The sequence below is a fragment of the Chelonia mydas genome, chromosome 8, assembly GCF_015237465.2.
Source record: "Chelonia mydas isolate rCheMyd1 chromosome 8, rCheMyd1.pri.v2, whole genome shotgun sequence".
NCBI classification, from domain to species: Eukaryota; Metazoa; Chordata; order Testudines; family Cheloniidae; genus Chelonia; species Chelonia mydas.
Genome location: NC_057854.1, coordinates 61,919,828 through 61,937,842, shown reverse-complemented (window position 1 = coordinate 61,937,842; position 18,015 = coordinate 61,919,828). Strand labels below are relative to the sequence as shown.

Sequence of the window (18,015 nt, the reverse complement as noted above, 5' to 3'; positions counted from 1 at the left end):
ACAGGAGTTCAGAAGGACTTTTCCAGTAATGACTACATCCAGATGCTCTGGGTTGGGGTGGGACCATCCACCAGAACTGAGAGCAGGGAACCTCTCTCTCTTGTGCTTTCCATGACACCTCTGCTGGCACACAGACAGCATGAAAGAGGAAGCCATCTAATTTGAATAGAGAGGAACAAAAGCCAGACTGTGGAACAGGAAGAAAGTAAAGGAGTAGCAATTCTGACTGAAACTTCCATACTTGGTGTCTGCTTCATGTTGGACTGAGTGGACTTTTAGGCTCTGAAGTTTTGCATTCTTTTGTTTCTGAGTGCAGTTACGTAACAAAAAAAAATCTACATTTGTAAATTGCACTTTCAGGACAAAGAGATTGCACTACAGTACTTGTATGTGGTGAATTGAAAAATACTATTTCTTCTGTTTATCATTTTTATAGTGCAAGTATTTGTAATCAAAATATACACTTTGATTTCAGTGATAACACAGAATACAAGATATGTATATGAAAATGTAGAAAAACATCCAAAATTAATACATTTTAATTGGTATTCTCCTGTTTAACAGTGCAATTAATATTGCAATTAATCACGATTAATTTTTTTAATCGTGATTTTTTTTGAGTTAATCACTTGCGTTAACTGCGATTAATTGACAGCCCTACTAAAAACTTATGTTCATTGTGTTGCACCTTAGTATTAGTAAAGTAACTGTGCTTCATTGTCTTCCCTACAATAGGGAGCCTCTGTTTACAAGAATTGGTTGTAGTTTTTTAGCTCCATCTAGAGGTAACTATTGGACTGCCAAATTTTATGAAATTGCTTAACATAGAATTCAGTGGACTCTTAGGATTTTGCCTTTTTGGATGCTTGGTTAAATCTGATAATGGTAAAAATTACTGCTAATAATTACAATATCTTGAATTGTAAATAGACTAGAAGTGATTCAGTTGAACCTTTAATTTTATTTGAACAAATTAGTGTAAGTAACAAAGAACCAGTGGAAATTATATTTTTTGCATAAAATACTTAAAAAAATGTTTTGCTCTAAGCCAAATATCAATAGATGTAACAAAAAATGGGGGGGGGGAAGATACTCTCGTAGCTGAGTTTCTACGATTTCTAAAATTTGCACTGTTTTCTTTATCAAATTGTCTTTCATTCCAAACCATTTTAAAAGATAAGCTTTGTTTGAGTGTTGATATTCAAATGAGCTTTTTCCTGTGCAGCTGGTTCCTGTTTCAATATTCTGAGTTATTACCACAGCCCAAAAAATAAACTTTATTATATTGGAGTTTAAATCCCCAGAATTATGGACATGGATAGAGAGCTATATCATGTAATGATCTGCAATATGTAATAGGCTTGAGCAGTCATACTTTTGAAGCCCATCCAGTTGAAACCAATAGGAAGTTTTCCTGAATAATAAATCCAGTATTAGGCTGATAGAAGGCCTATGTCTGACAGATCACAAATAATACAAGTTTGGTAACTTCAGTTTAGATTCTAGACAAGTTTGCTGAAATTAACTTCACCTGCATAAAGCCCAATAATAAGACTGTTCAAGTGAAAGATGTGCACATGGAGGGGTGGGAAGCTTGGGAATGAAGCAGGGGCATGAGGAAGTGAGGCACTAGCTACGTGTTACAGCAGTAGCCAAAAAAGAAACTTATATGTCTTTTACATTTGATCCATGTGAAGATGTGCCCTTCCTCAGTTCTGTCCCCACTGCTGCCCTCTGCACCTGCTTAACCTGGGCTGAAGCACAGCCTCCCTCTGATGACCCACTAACAGACACTGCAAACAGCCCCAATACAAAGTCCAAGTGGTCAGTTTCATCCCTTTGTTAACCCAATAATGCTTGGGGGTAAGGGGAAAGGAAAAAAAGCAGAATATAGCCATAATACAAGGAAGACTTAGCAGAAGTACTGCAGGTAAGATCAACAAAGAGCATGAACAGCAATTTATTTTGTGTTTGGAGTCAATAAATAATGGAGCTGGTCAAATCCTGAAATATCATTTTTAAACATCTTTCCAATTACATTCTGCTTTTCATTTTGCCCATGTACAAATTCAAATGACTCCCTTTGTTGTCACAATGTAAGGCTGCTCTTTCTTAGTACCATATTTGCATGCAAACAAAGATTAATGCATTGACAAGAGTATTTTTGAATTGCTATTGGTCATTCTCCATTTGTTAAAAAGCCTTATTCATTTAGGTCAGGGAGCAGAAACAATACCATGGATAAAATCTTGGCTTCACTGAATTCCATATCAAAACTCCCATTGACTTCAGAGCTAGGATTTCACTCCAGGTGACTCATGTGACCACTTACACAGCCAGGGATAATGCCTAGGGAACAGCTGAATCCAAACAGTTCATGAGCAACCCACAGACTAAAACAAGTTAGTCTAAACTGTCTATGACACTATCTGGTGAACAGCTTTAACCTTGTACATACCAAAATTGGATTGTGAACAGAAAGAAAAGGATTAAATTTGCTATGAATATTAAATAGTTTGACACCTCTTATGAATACAACTAGTTGCATGCAGTAAAATAAGCATGTTGCAGCTAGTTGCCTGCATCAAAATAAGTTGTATTGCACTAGCTTAAGAATAATGTTTCCACAGAAAAATAATATAGGTTTTAAACATACATATATGTAAATGAAACTCATCTTCATTTCTGATTTCTTTGTAAAGTTTTCTAAACAATATGGAATCAGATCAAACTACCATTGAAGTTAATGGGAGTCTTTCCATTGACGTCAGTGTGAATTGCATTGGGCCTCTATATGAGTATATTAGATTTAAGCATGTGAGTAACCTTCATTGTACTAATTGGGACTACTCAAATGAGTAAAGTTGAGCATGCTTTGGGGTTGGTTTTTTTTGTTTTTTTGTTTTGTTTTTTTAACTAGAAGCCTTATTTTGTACCAGATTTAAAAAGCTGACCATTTTTATCGATTTCTAACCTAGTAATAAATACAGTCTGCTACTAGAACTTGTTATAGAACAAACATGTTTAAAGATAATAGCATTTCTGAATTGATGAACTTCATGTGATCTTTGCAGAACAGCACCCTGGGAAGCTTTTAGACATCTAACTGGAACCAAGCAGACTTTAACCAGGTGAAACATTTTATTTTAGGGGGAAAAAGTAAAAATATGGCACTATTTTTTATATTAGAATTACTTTTCTAGCTTTCTTATTCTACTATCTCACAATACTTTGTCTATCAGTAACAGTACAATAAAAATGGGTGTTATTTTCTATACTAGTTTTATACTAGTTTAGCATTACATTAATTTTTCAAAACTTACATCTGGGAATATAACCCCTCACTTATGATGCAAAAACACCTGACTATGAATAGATATCATGTATACAGTAGGGGAAGGGATTGCTAATGGAATAAGGAACATTTCACCTTTAAATAACTGGATCACTGACACAGATTAGTGTCAGGGTGGCACAATCTTCAGAAACTATGCATTTCAACTCAGAATATTGAGTGTCATTGGTCACCAAAATAAGAGAGAGACCGAAATTTTCCAGCTGTAGTTAGTGGCATAACCACTATGAGGAAAATAATTTAAAATAGCAGATGTTATGTGAGTTTTTTGAAGCAAGCTTATTTTGTATCCTCCCCGGCAACTTTTAATAAATGCATTATTATGTGTCTTTGAGATTGTGCTCCACAGAGTATGAAGGCAGGAAAGAAGACCAAAAATATTTTGGATCAGAAATAAAAATTAATAAAAAGATTGGTAGTAACATGGATTTTCTAAAGAGATTTGAAATAAGGCAAGACAGGAAATAAAAACTGATGATTGTTTCCTGTCCTAAACGCATACATTCATTGATTAGCTGTAATAGCAGAGGTGAAAGTAAGGTGGTACAGGCTGGTACAGCGTACCAGTAAAAAGTGGCCGCCTGTACCAGTCCGTACCGCTGACTTTAAAGCGCTTTAAAGGAGCAGCTACTCTGGGGCCGGCTGGAGCCCCAGGCAGCGCGGGTGGGCTGGCTGGGGGACGCTGATCCCCCCAGGCCCACCCCTTCCACTGAGGCGGGGCGGGGGGGAAGCTGCCCTCCGAACCTGTAGGAGACACATTTAACTTTCACCCCTGTGTAATAGAAACATTTAGCATGAATCAGATTAAGTTTTAATTGATTGTATCAATGTGGAAAGGTCACAATCATGCAAAGAACAGCAGGCAAAGCCTTGTGGTGGTTGTACCTGAGCAGAAACAACAGTAGCCTATGGTACTATAACCTTAACATTTGACAGAAAGACTCTTGTTCCTTCCTGTCTACCTAAGTTGGTTTCTTGTACAGGGGATGTGGGTCCTAGTAATGGTATATTTTTAAAAAGCACCATGGTCAAAAACACATCACTAAGGCCTTGTCTACACTGCCACTTTACAGCACTGCAACTTTCTCGCCCAGGAGTGTGAAAAAAACACCCCTATGAATGCTGCAAGTTTCAGCGCTGTGAAGTGGCAATTTTGAACATGCACCAGTGCTGGTAGCTGCGCTCCCAGTGCTGGTAGCTACTCCCCTTGTGGGGGTGGGTTTTTTATAGCGCTGGAAGAGAGCTGGTGCCATGATTATGCAGCCACATTAAAGCCCTGCTAGTGAAGACATACCCTAAGAGACAGCCTTCCAACTTGGTACACAGACTTATGGTAGCTTTACTCAAGCTAACACACCAAATATAGTAGTGTGGATACTGCAGCATAGAGGGCAGCACAGACTAGCTGCCCAAATCCAAGATCACCTGACCGCCCAAACCAGCACCTGTGCTGGAACGTCTACATGGCTAGCTCAAGTTAGCACAAGTCTGTCTTTCTGGGTTGGGAGGCATGCTCACAGTTGTAGTATAGACATATCCTATGAGAATGTGGTTCGATCCAAGTGGATTGGGATATTATTCCCAGTTGGAACAGGTCAGTTTATACATAGAGGCTACAGTTTTCAGATTAACATCCAAAACTTCTAATTGCAACCTCCCAAACTATGTGTTAAGTCTTAATTACCCTCATATTTGTTGTTTTCACATTACATGCTCAGTATGTGATATCACTGAGTGTTAAAAGATGCCTCAAGCAACTTATCTGTGCTCAGTTTTTTGCCCTCAATTCCCGATCCCCAACTGTTAGAACATTGGATGAGGTTAATATACAGTAGCTGGTCATGCTACCTGCATCCTGTACACCATCATTGGTGGGAGCAGGGAGGTATTATCAAATCAGCAGTTGTAGTGCCCATAATCTCTTGCATCCTAGACCACCATCTGGTAGCTTAATTCTGAGAGAGAAAAAAGGGACCAACAAGTCAGCTATACTGCAAATACTGACAACCCTGTTCTTATTATGAAAATAAAATATGTGTCAGTAGTCTCCAAATGGCTCCCATTGAATCACCTATCACTCTTCCTTCTCCCAAAACGTTTCAAAGTTTAAAATATTTGATAAACCATAAAAAATTCTATTTCCCTCCATTTTAAAAAAAAGCCCATAACACTGTATTTACATTACTTCACCTGTCCATTTTAAACCTTGAAAGATAAACAATTGTTCTATGTATGAAACTTTGTACTACATTTTGTAAGTCTGATTATTAAATGCATGTTTGTTGATTGTGCTGAAAAATAAAGAAGCAGGCTTTGCCCTACCAGTGATGGCATGGTAGGGCTTCTTCCGCAACACCCCAAAAAATTGGAATAATAGAATAATTATTTGTAATATCCCTAACATAGTACTTTGCACTTTAACTGTCTTCATCTTCTTGGTTATTTCATATACAGAGGGATGCACAGCCTTTCGTTTTTTAAAACTATCAAGGGTGTTTTCAATGCTGTAGAGCAATATAAAAGTCACTGTACTGCAAACAGAAGGCAAAGTGTGGAAATTCCATGTACAGACCAGAATAAATTCCAGGTGGGGAGAAAGGTAGAGTAGAAGGGCATGCAAGGGTCATAAGAAGAGTTTAGAGCAGGGAGGGCTTGGTGAATATCAGACAGGGATCTGATGTAGTGTAATACTCTCTTCCATAACTCAGACCATGACTAGGGAGACATGCTGAAGTGATGCTAGGCAGCACAGGGTACATTTAATTTGTGTGGTGTCTGTATGGGGGGGGGGGGGGGGGGGGAGGGATAGAGTATGCTACAGGTTCTGCTTGTGTCCAGTGACCTCAATAAATAATCCTCTTTATATTAATGACAATAACATTACCTCTTTAGCTTCAGAGATACTGCATCTGGAAACAAGCCATGGGGTTAGGAAGATTTAGAAAGAGCCTGGTGAATGTTGGATGGGCTATTTGAAGAAGTTTAGAGGGACATTGTGAAGAGCAAGAGACTGTCAAGTCAAAGGGGGTTGATGGGCAAAGAAGGCTAGAGGAACAACTAGGTCTTGTCTACACCACGGTGGTAAAATCGACCTAAGTTACACTACTTCAGTTACGTGAATAACGTAACTTAAGTCGACGTAGCTTAGGTCGACTTAATGCAGTGTCTACACCATTCTGTGTCGACGGGAGAGCACTCTGCCATCGACTTAGAGAGTCTTCACCAGATCTGCTAAATCAACACCGCTACATCCATCTCAGCAGTGCTGATTTACCGGTAAGTGTAGACATGGACTTAGAAAGCTATGGAAGTAGGAAGAGTAGACCAAGGTCCATCAGAGATACAGGTTGATTAGAGGACCAACTTTGCAACAGAAGGTAAAGAATTTTGTTCCACTATGTAACCAGAAGATAAATGTATGTGAACACCTCCAATCAGATACTGTTCCTTAACTTTTTAAAATGTATCCAAATTTCACAGTTTACATATAGAATCCAAAAAAATCCAGTGTGTGCTGCTGGGCAGGTTAATAATTACTTAATATTTTTATGATTGCTATGCCTGCACAACATGCATTTAACTACAATGTTATGAATATTTCATCTGAGAAATTGGAATGGTTAATATGTTTTTAAACACTGCAACAAGGTGAAATAGACATTCATAGAAAAATGCATAGTCCCTGCATCAAGTAGGTAAATTGTTGATAGACTCACTAAGCTTATTGGAATATTGAGTTATATGCAGATGGTTATATCTTTTTACAGTTATTTTTTTAGTTTTTATTTACTCTATTTTTGTCTTCACAAATCTGTATGAAATATCAATCTTATAGTTTTGCTTTTCAAAATGGTTCAAAATTATATATATTAATTACAAAATTCTTCATGAAAAGAAACAAAACATTTGTGCATTAGGTGTTGGAGGAAGTATAAATTTTAGAAAGAAAGGCAAACATATTTTTTGGTAAACTGAAATTGTTCAGTCCCCAGCAACGTGCTTTAGGCTGGATTTTGATCTCAGCTCCACAAGATAAATAATTACTTATATCCTGATCCCCTTGACCCTGATCCTGCAAAAGGGTCCATGCAATGGGAACCATTAGTGGAGCTTCATATGGTCTTAAGTCAGTGGAGTTCCACATGGGCACAGGGTCTGTCCACATTGATGTCATAGCAAGTTTGAAGCCATAGAACCTAATCCTACAATTGCATAGATGGATGGCTGAGCACATGTCCATTGTGGCTTCATGTGAGCACAAGCAGGCTACTTGGTTGATATGAAGTAAAAGGTCAGGAGAGCTTTAGATTGGTAAAGAAGTGGCCTGTTCTGAACTGGGGAGTCAGAATAAAGCACAAGGTAGGAATAAACATGTAACTAAATAGCTCTATCTAGGATTAGGCTAAAAATACTGAACATAGTAAAACCAAAACTCCAAATGGGGTATTTGCCCACAGCCAGATTGACACACATTTGCTAAAAGTCAGTAGTATATGAGGTGAGTTACCTTGTTACCTGGACCTCACACCACTAGTTCTTTTGAAAATTTCTTAATAATCTTTAATGAGGATCAGCTCTTTTGTATTAATAGAAATAGTATATCTATAGCAATTAATGTACTTACTATGACTGAATTACTTTAAATTCACGTTGTCTCTGCTCTTCGCTATCAAGAAAGTGTAGAAATACTTTTAATACACCCATTACTTTAGAACAGAGAATGCTTCCTAATTCATGTAAATTAATATCTGCTCATCCCTGCTACTAAGCAAATATTTCTTTCAGTTTAGCTCATGGGGCCTTTCTAATAGATATCTGTACAAACTATTGCCATTAAATACTGCTATGATTAATTAGATGTTTTTACATCAAAGTTTAAAATTATTCTTATTTTCTGTGTGTTTCAGGGAGGGTCAACAATCACCAGAACAGTGGCAGAAAATGTACGGCAGATACTCTGGTAATGAAGTGTATCACATTAATCTGGAGGACAGTACGTTTTTTGCTGAATATGAGGGAAAGAGCTTTACATATGCTTCTTTCCATGCACATAAAAAGTATGTTTATTATTAAAGGATTATATGTTCAGATGAATCTTCATGTATGTTGCATCCATAGAGTAAATATTGTACTGCATTGTTCTGTGTTGTCACTGCCACCTTATGTATTGCTTTTGCTTCTGGTTTTAAATAGCTGCTGATCCTTGTAAATTTATGGGACTTCTGTATTCTCCTGCCAGTTTTGAGTATCAAAAAAAACCTGGTTTTGGTCTATATGTATGAGCCTAACCTTAAGGCAAAAAAAGATTAGTTCTATCTAAGCAGATATCAAGAATGTACATCACAGTCAGGAGATCAACATCTCGATATGGAGTTATAAAAACTAGACATTCAATACATCCTTTCCCTAGCTGATACAACTTAAATGCTTTTTTCCTGGATAGAATCTAAAGAATGCTTAAAATATCTTCTCTGTTGGAACTGGATCTTTCACAGGTGTCAAAGGCTAAGTATATATTTGATGAATCATGAGCAAAATTCACATGGCTACAGTGTAGCTGTGGCAGTGCACAGAATGGGCTTCCATCTTGAACGGACCCTTGCAAATCTTCTTCCTTTGTCAAGAGGCAATATGGGAGGATTTAGGTTTCTAAATCCCTCAAAATTGCATCTTTCAACCTTATTTGTGGTCAGCATTGTGCTCTACTCCCTTCAACCTCAGCTTGATAAGTCTTCTATTAAAGCATACCTTCTTCTTCATGACCCTACCATTGCAGTCATCTTGTTCTCAACCGGTGCAAGGTTGCAACTTGCCAGGATCTTAAGCATCTTCTCATTTGTGAAAAAAGCTAAGCAATGGATGTTAAGAATTTGCCATAACTTTTCACACTGAAAAGTGTTTAGTATCCTCTCCTCAGTTGTTCTTAAATGCCATGTTTCTGCTTCATGTAACAGGGTTGTCATCACTACCACATTGAACACTCATATCTTAGTTGTCACACAGACATCCCACCACTCAGAGTCCTTTGAAAATGCTGAAATACCACTGACACAAGACCAAGCTGATGTGGAACTTCTTGGATCTCCTGCTGTAAACCAATTACCCAGATAAAACTATTGACTCATTCAGTGCCATTGCCATCTACATGCAGCACTGGCAGGTTAGTAGTTTATTTTATAGGAGACATGCATTGCTTTGTTTTTTTCACCCACGTCTTAAGTCTAATAAATTCTACAGTTTATGACTCTTCCAGCATTAGCTGTAGTCGGTCATAATCTCTTCTAGTAAAGCAATATCATCGTCGTACTTGAGAGCCTCTGAAGATGAATTTTTAAATTTCACACCTCCTATGTTGACCTCAGTCTGCTTTGTGATCAGGTAGTCTATTGGAACATTATTTAATGTACGTGAGAACGCATTCCTGGCAAATCGATGATTCTGTTGAAAACCTGTCTAATACACCCATTGACCCTTACACAGCTAGATGTACCATGGTACAGTTCCTCTGCTAGGCACCCCATGCTGATGTAGCAGTGTTCACAGTACTGCAATGCACTGAGTCAAAAGCCACTGCAAATTCTATAAGCATAATATTAATTTCCTTTCATCAGTCTAGTCATTTTTCAGTAACATTCCAGAGATAATATATATATAGTGCAGATTGTAGATTGACCTGTATGGAAGTCAGAATGGTTGTCTCTCATTTTTGGTTTGAGACAATATTTCAGTTGGTTCGAACATACCTTCTTTGGGACTGACAACAGTGTTATTACCCTATAATTTGATCAAGCTGATCACTTCTTTTTTAAAAGAGATAATGCAGCCCCTTTTGCTTTCTTCTGAAATGTGGCTGGTTTCCCAAACTTTTAAGACAACTCTTTGAATTCAGTGAACTAAATATAGGCCTCCACTCATAAGAAGTTCTGATGTAATAGTCAACACCAGGTGTTTTATCATTTCATAACTGTTTGACCACAAGCGTCACTTCCTCTAATATCACCGGCCTTTTTTTCTGATGGATTTATTTTTGGATTAAGTTATAGTTTACATGCTGGTGGTGATCTGTTCACTAATTCACAAAAATGTGCATTCCAATGCTTAAATTGTGAATCAATATGCTGGCAGTATTTCCCAATTTTGTCCTTAACTGATGGAAGAGGCAAGAATGTATATCCAATGAGGGCCTTCAGAATCTCAGATACACATTTCTGGTCATGTCTTTCAGAGGCTTCATCATTACACTGCACTGTACTATTCTAGCATTGAGTATGAGCATTCTGACGGGCCTTCTTGACTGCTCGCTCAAGACTTTTCTCTATTGCCCAGTTCCTCCTTTCACTGACTCAACTCTGGCCATACATCCAGTGTGACAGCTCACAACCCACCACATCATAACCTTGCAGCCCCCTGATGGGTCACAACCCCCAGTTTGAGAACCCGTGATATATTAGATATGCATCTCTCAAACTTTATTAATAGATCATTCTGGTTGCTATTTGATGGTCAGATTCCGGAGCAACAGCAGCACTTGTAAATTCTTATACATCCTGAATGAGTTTAGTTAAGGATCTCATTCTGGTTTGAAAACCCATGGTTGCATTGTTGCCCCATGGATACCAAAATGTATACTTATGGCAATTATTGTGCTGAAACCAGGTAGACATTGAAAATAGTTCATGTGTGGAAGCAAATTCAAGTAGACACACACCATTATCTGATCTCTCTTCTGATAAACTGTAAGGTCCCGGTACCAGTTCAAATTCAGTTCTATCATGGCCAGTTCTCATGTTCATATCTCCTACTACGACAATATAAAGTTGGAGTGATGTACTACATACAATGTCATTTAATGTGGCATAAAAAGCATCTTTTTCACATCAGGCCTTGCATCAGCTGGAGCATATGCACTATTACCGCACATTCTACCTTAAACTGAAAATAGTGGCTATCAAGGTATGGAGAGCAAGTCTGCCAGTATGGCAGATTGCACTTTCAAAGACAAAACCAGAGCAACATCAATGTGCTTGTCAGATGCATCACAGTAGTGCAGCAATCAAAAGATCTGACCACTATGAGTCAGAGTTTTGCTCCCATCATTCAAATTCCATTATGTCTCCTGCACACTGCAGATATCAACATTCAGCCTTTCCATTTCTTTATCCAGGAATCATTCCTCCCACCCCACCCCCCCAACATCTATTAATGGTCAAACATTCCACAGTCCCATCCTCAGAAATTAGGGTCGGATTCATCAGTCTTACCTCATTTATAGACAATCTAGGCTATATTTTCAGATCACCTTAACCTCAGATGTGTCCTGACATATTTTGAACACATCAGTTTGTACAAGCTTATGCTGATTATGCCTGCAATAATGTCAGTTTCATGCATATTACCTTCATTCTGGTAAAAAAGGTGGTTTCTAATCAAATGAATCAATTGATAAAGAGTTTATAAATAGATTATTAGAGTTTTTAAATATTGTAAGATGAATGTACAAATTTAATTTATCCTGCAATCATATGTATATATAAGAGTTCATTTTCAACGTTATAAAATGAGAACAGAGGCTGTTGTTTTAATTCCTTATTTTCTACTATTGATCAAAAAGAATAAGACTAAATTATGGGGGGAGGAGGAGGAAATCTGAAAACAATTCCATTGACAGGTGAATAATGGAACAGCTTAGTGTGATGAATTAACAGAGTTCCATAAGTCTATTGTATTCTCAGAAGGGACTATATGTCTGATATCAGAAATTAACTGGCTCAACATCGGAAGTATACTGCTATAGAATAAAAAGTTTTTGAAGTGCTTTGGGATTCATAAGTCCCAAGGAACTGTGCTTGATCACAGATGGCCAGTTTGGGGAATAATTTTGTTAAATACTGTATTTTCAAATATTTATTTTCCAAGAATGTGCACATTTTGACTCTGCAGCATGTAAGTGAGACTAAATTAAGGATCCATTATTGTAATCTGCAATTTGTGTTTTGTTGAGTTACATTCAATAAACCATGTATTTTCCTTCTTTAATTAAGGTTTGGAGTCTGTCTGATTGGTGTTAGGAGGGAAGATAACAAAAACATTTTGCTGAATCCAGGCCCTCGATATATTATGAGCTCTACAGACATATGTTTTTATATCAACATCACCAAAGAAGAAAATTCAGCTTTTAAAAAGCAAGAACAGCATAGAAAAAATAATGAATCCAAGTCATACTATCATGGACCTTCTAGGTTACCCTTGCACAGTGTAATTGCCAGTATGGGTAAGTACAGGTAAACCTTATAAAATATTCTGAAACTATAGAAAAGAAAGCTCAAAAATGTACTACTCTAAAACTGTAAAGCGATTTTAAAAGAAAATGCCTGATGTGATGGAAAACATGTTCCTTCATTAGGTTTAAATGTATATATTTAATTAAAAAAAATAAAAGGGTTCCAACAAGTTCAACATAAATGGCATTCTCTTGCTGTATACAGAAATACAACATCACAGACAAATCTATGCAAATGAGAATACTATCTAACAAGCCACTTGCCAAGGAAACTCATAAGATTATTTAAAAAATCCACAAAGTTCAGACCAGATCCCAGGTAGTGCAAAGTAGCTGTAATATCCATTTAACAAGCCAGTGAAGAGGTCCCCCAGCATGGAAGAACATCCAGGTGATCAAGCAACTGCACCAGCTCCCATGTCACACAGCAAGCTGAAAGGGCATGTCCAAGCGGAAAAAGGGATGTGCCTGGGGTGACCCTTTAGGGCCACAGACAGATGGTCAAAAGCTAGTGCCTAAGATAGGATATTACTCTAGCCAGTGCCAGGATTAGGATGGGAGCCTAAAAATGTCACAAAACCACCTGTGTCATTGATTCCCTTCTTCTCCACTGAGTGTAGCTTGGCAGAGTCCAAAACTCAGGCCTGTATGCAAATACTGAAAGTGTTTAGTCACAAAAGGCTGCAATCTCTTGCTGTCTAAACACTATAAGTCATAATCAAAGACAAACATTTGATGGCAATCTAGCTAAAATGTACCAACAGTCTAAAATATCTCGTGCAATGAAATCCCATATGTTAAAAGATGAATTCCCATAGTTTGTACATTCATACGAATATCACAAGCTAATTCACTACAAATTGGCCTAATATTAGACGCTAATCAGTCCAATCAGGATTGTTCCCATTTCTTGTACTAGGAAGCAGTACCTCTTACTGGCATAAGTTAGGAGGTAAAACTCCAGACATTCTTTTAGTCCATCAAACAACTCATCAGACTCTATTTTGTTTCCAAAAACATTATGTAACAGAACCAGGAAGAATAAAGGCATTAAAAGTCAAGGTGTCAAATTCTGATCTCATTTACACAATTGGAAATCTTATGTTTCTCTGGTTATAATATTCAGATTTATTAAGTCAAATTCCTTATTATGGATATATAACAACATTCATAAATTCAATATAACCTGCAATTTATTTGTGCATATTCTCACAGCCTGATTGCATGGAACATGTTTTTAAATGTCATAGACTGATATGTATTTGGAAAAAAATAATGTATTACCTTATTAATGAGAAACTGCCTTGTATATTGTTCAGTGCTGTAAGGCTATACTGGATGTAGCGTAAACATTATATTTTAATGTAGTTTTTATACATAGACAAAACAGACAGTATTTGAATATTTGGTTCTGTTTTAGATCATCCATAATAAGCATAATTTACCCTTTTTTAAACGCTTAATTGACTTGCACATTGAGAGCTGTTTCTGATGATGATTCAGGGACCGTGGCTATAGATTTACAAGATACAGGATGTAGATCTTCCAGTGGACCTACCCTAACCCTTCCTTCAGAGGGAAGTAAAGATGGCAGAAGATCTAGCATAGCACCTGTTTTGGAGGTTGCAGATTCCTCATCACTTCAAACATGTGATCTTCTAAGTGATCAGTCAGAGGATGAAACTACTCCATCAGATGATGACATTTCTACAGGTTTAGAGTAAGTACAGTTAATGTAAACAGGACATTACTATTCATAGATGCTAATACTGGGTAAATGTAGAGTGCAGTTCTGCTCCCATTGAAGTCAATGGGGACAGGATTGCAGCTCTTTTTCTGATTAGTGATATTCCATTTAATAAGAAACAAAAGTGCATCCAATTTCTGCGTGATCCTATCACATCATCTGTAGTGATAAGATACGTGGCCCAAGGGCGAAGTGATTTCCTCTTCAAAAGTGCATTCATGAATTGGTCGAAGCTTCTTAAGGCTATTTTGAAATGAGAAAAACATTCCAACTCATGCTGGACATCTGTGACACTCAATAACAAAGACATTGTTGTGTTTGGAATTTTAAAGCTATTTCATAAACACACACAAATTCACATACCTGGCAATGTCTCCCTATAGCACATAGTTTTTGGAGTACTTCAGGCACGACTCAGCTGACTAGGAAACAAAACTGAATATTTCAGTCTGAAGAATGAAATGACTTTTTAATAGAGGAAGGTTCACTGATATCTGAGAGAGATCAGATTCCAACCTTTAAAGGGGGCAGTTGTGGGGCACTGCACAAGACTCTCCAGCATAGTATAGCTTGTGTGGTAAAAGTGTGAATGCAAGAATATTGGCAACAAAAAAGCAGCAATAGTAAAGAAAAAAAACCCACAATGTTTTATTCAAGTGTTTATTAGTTTGTTACTGAAATTAAAAATGCATTAGTGAAATAAACTGAGGGCTCAATCCTGCAAATACTTATGCATGTGAGTAATTTGACTGAATAGGATTACTTATGGGAATATAAAAATTGCCATACTGGATTAAATCAGTGGTCTTTCTCATCCAGTTTGTGGTCTGTCTCTGTGTCAGGGACAGGGTATGGGTGACCTGGCCTAGGGGTTAGCATTAGGCCTGGGCTGAGGATCCAGGAGCCAATTACCAAGAATCAGGCCAAGCTGTAAAGCCAGAAGATCAGAAACAAGAGACTAAACAGAGGACAGGGATCAAGAGTCTGTTACCAAGTCAGGAAACTGAAAGGTCAGAATCAGAAGGCAGGAACAGGTAATCATGAAACCAGGAGTCCATGGCAGTGTGAAGTCCAGTTGTATGGACAACTTCCAGTTTTCTCCTCTGACTTAAATAGGGGCAGCATCCCAATCAGGAGCCTTGGAGCTCTTCCAGTCAGAACATGGGGTGGGGCTTGTTCCTCAATTTAGATTTTTGGATCTGTACCAGCTGTTGTCTATAAGCTGCTGGGTGGAAGACTGGAGCATGACAACTCCCATGACCTTCCAGGGATCTGGGCTCAAATGACTACTACATGCCTCAAAGAAAAAAGAAAGAAAATCTATAGTGGAGAATCATGGAATGTACTGCCAAAAAGAGAAATTTCTTCCTAAACTTCAGTTTGTTTACACCCTGAAGTATAAGGATTTATAGTTCATCTATTCTCCTGCATATATAATTGTTGATATTCTCATGCATATAAATCTCTAGTAGGATTCAGAAAAGGATTAAACTCTTGGATTCAGTCATTTTTGCTGCAATATAGGTTGCTATTACAAATTGTACAAATTGTTTTAGATTTTTCAGCTGATCAGCATTAGGATCAGTTTAACTTTTAAGTGTTATGTAGCAGCCAGAAATATCTTGAACACCGTCCATCTACTTCCTATGCTGAAAATCCATGCTGGTGCTATAAGACATCAGGAAGTGGACTGACACTTAAAGTTGTTTAGATGAGGAACTTATCACCCTAATAAACAACAAATAACCCATATCATCCCCTTACAATGTCACCACTTATTAATTTTACTGATTTTATATATATGCCTGTAAGCCATAAGCTATGGTCCTTTGATCTTTATTAGAAATAGGGGTTGTTTTGTTTTGATTGTTTATATGGCAAACACTAGTTGTATCTATTTTGATTAATTTCATATTTAGTTATGTATGATTATATACATTAATACTTGCCTCTGTTTGCTATTCCACAAATAGTAGTAATAAAAATTTAGACCTGTTTGGTCTACAGTTGTTAAATTGTTGACAGTATTCAGAACTGTTTCTCTACTCTTCTAGGTACGCTAAAGGTTATCCTCCTTACTCTCCTTATATTGGAAGTTCTCCCACGTTTTGCCATCTGCTGCATGAAAAAGTGCCATTTTGTTGTTTAAGACTGGACAAGGTAAAGAGTTTGTGTTGATGGATATACGTACGTGTTAAACAAGGCTTGTTTGTTTGTTGTGACTGAACACAATTTTGTCCTTGTCTGCACTTGCCGATAAGCAGCATTCAGCACCAGTTCAGCTACAACCAATGCTGAAATGCAGTGTTGCTAACAGGTGTTTGTGAAGCTCAGACAAGACTAAGTTCTTTATCATTTCAACTGAAACATTTTAGCTTGGGAAGTGAAAAACCACCTCTAATATTATCATCCCTGAATTATCATCCTCCTATCCAAAGCCACTGAGTTTTTGTTTTCTATACTGGTTTTAGGGGTGCCAACATAACTACTATGAAGATGCCAAAGCCTATGGATTCAAAAATAAATTGATTATAGTTGCAGCAGAGACAGCTGGAAATGGCTTATACAACTTTATTGTTCCACTCAGAGCTTATTACAGACCAAAGAAAGAACTCAACCCTATAGTATTACTTCTGGATAACCCGTAAGTGGATTTATAAGAAAATTATTTACTATACAAATAAGTGTTTAAATCCCAATATGTGCATTGTCTGTGGTTGATGGTCACATTTCATGTGACCAATTTAAATCAAAAACATTGTGGCACATACACCTTTAAAGCAAGAGTGGAGACAAGGATGATATCTTGTTTGTGTTTTACAGTAAGGACATAATATAACTCTCAGTGAAGTCAATGGGAGCTTTTCTAATGACTACAGTGGGAGTTGGATCAGGACCAAGGACAATACAGTTTTCAGTATGGTAACACCAGGTTTATAAGGAAAAGCAGAGAAACTGGAATACTATTAATTATAAAATAAGTTGTAAAATCTTTTACAATTCTAAAATTTTAGGAGATAAATTGCAATTTAAATATTGCATCTAACATGTGAAAGTAATCTTAACTTCTCTACATTTCAGATGTAGATTGAATTGCTCACTTTCCTGTCTGCATCCTCTTTTCCCAGCCCACTTAGCACCTAGGGGAGCACTATTTTATTCACACTGCTGACCTGCACATTAGGGGCCAGTTTGTCCTTTCAAGATACTGCCTCAGATCTAAGCCCACTCAGGCCTCTGAACAAGTTTGTTGTATGGTTTGCACAGTAAATAGTAATTATAGTAGTATTCGACTGGTCTATCAGTTAAATGCAGAAGACAGAGCCTATACTATCTAAGCAGATTTTTTATTACTGCTTAATTCAGAGATGATCAATACTATAGACTGTAAGTGCCCTTTGGGAAATTTGTCTGTCCACTGATTGCCATATAAAACCACAGAAGAACAAACATTCATTAATGAACTTATGGCTCAGTTGTGCCATTAAGTCACAGTCCTGATTTAAGGATGATGTAGATCCTCATCACCTCAGGAACAGCTGTAGGAGGAATTGTACCACAGGGAACAACTGTTCCTTCCATAGCCTCATCTCCTCCCCAATGCCCTTTGGAGACACTAGAAGGAAACAGTTC

The 18,015-nt window shown here is 37.4% G+C and overlaps 1 protein-coding gene across 4 annotated transcripts in view; it reads left to right on the top strand.

Moving 5' to 3' along the window:
* Positions 1–18,015, top strand: part of KCNT2 (potassium sodium-activated channel subfamily T member 2) — a 276,042-nt gene that overhangs the window by 183,768 nt on the left and 74,259 nt on the right. For 2 of the 4 annotated variants that reach the window (XM_043552978.1, XM_043552979.1), the window contains exons 16-21: positions 3,075–3,131; positions 8,263–8,412; positions 12,397–12,626; positions 14,139–14,355; positions 16,437–16,542; positions 16,854–17,026. In XM_043552978.1, the coding sequence (XP_043408913.1) occupies positions 3,075–3,131; positions 8,263–8,412; positions 12,397–12,626; positions 14,139–14,355; positions 16,437–16,542; positions 16,854–17,026 (933 nt within the window). The remainder of the gene's footprint in view (positions 1–3,074; positions 3,132–8,262; positions 8,413–12,396; positions 12,627–14,138; positions 14,356–16,436; positions 16,543–16,853; positions 17,027–18,015) is intronic. The other 2 variants (XM_037907612.2, XM_043552980.1) reach the window with 1 other exon arrangement.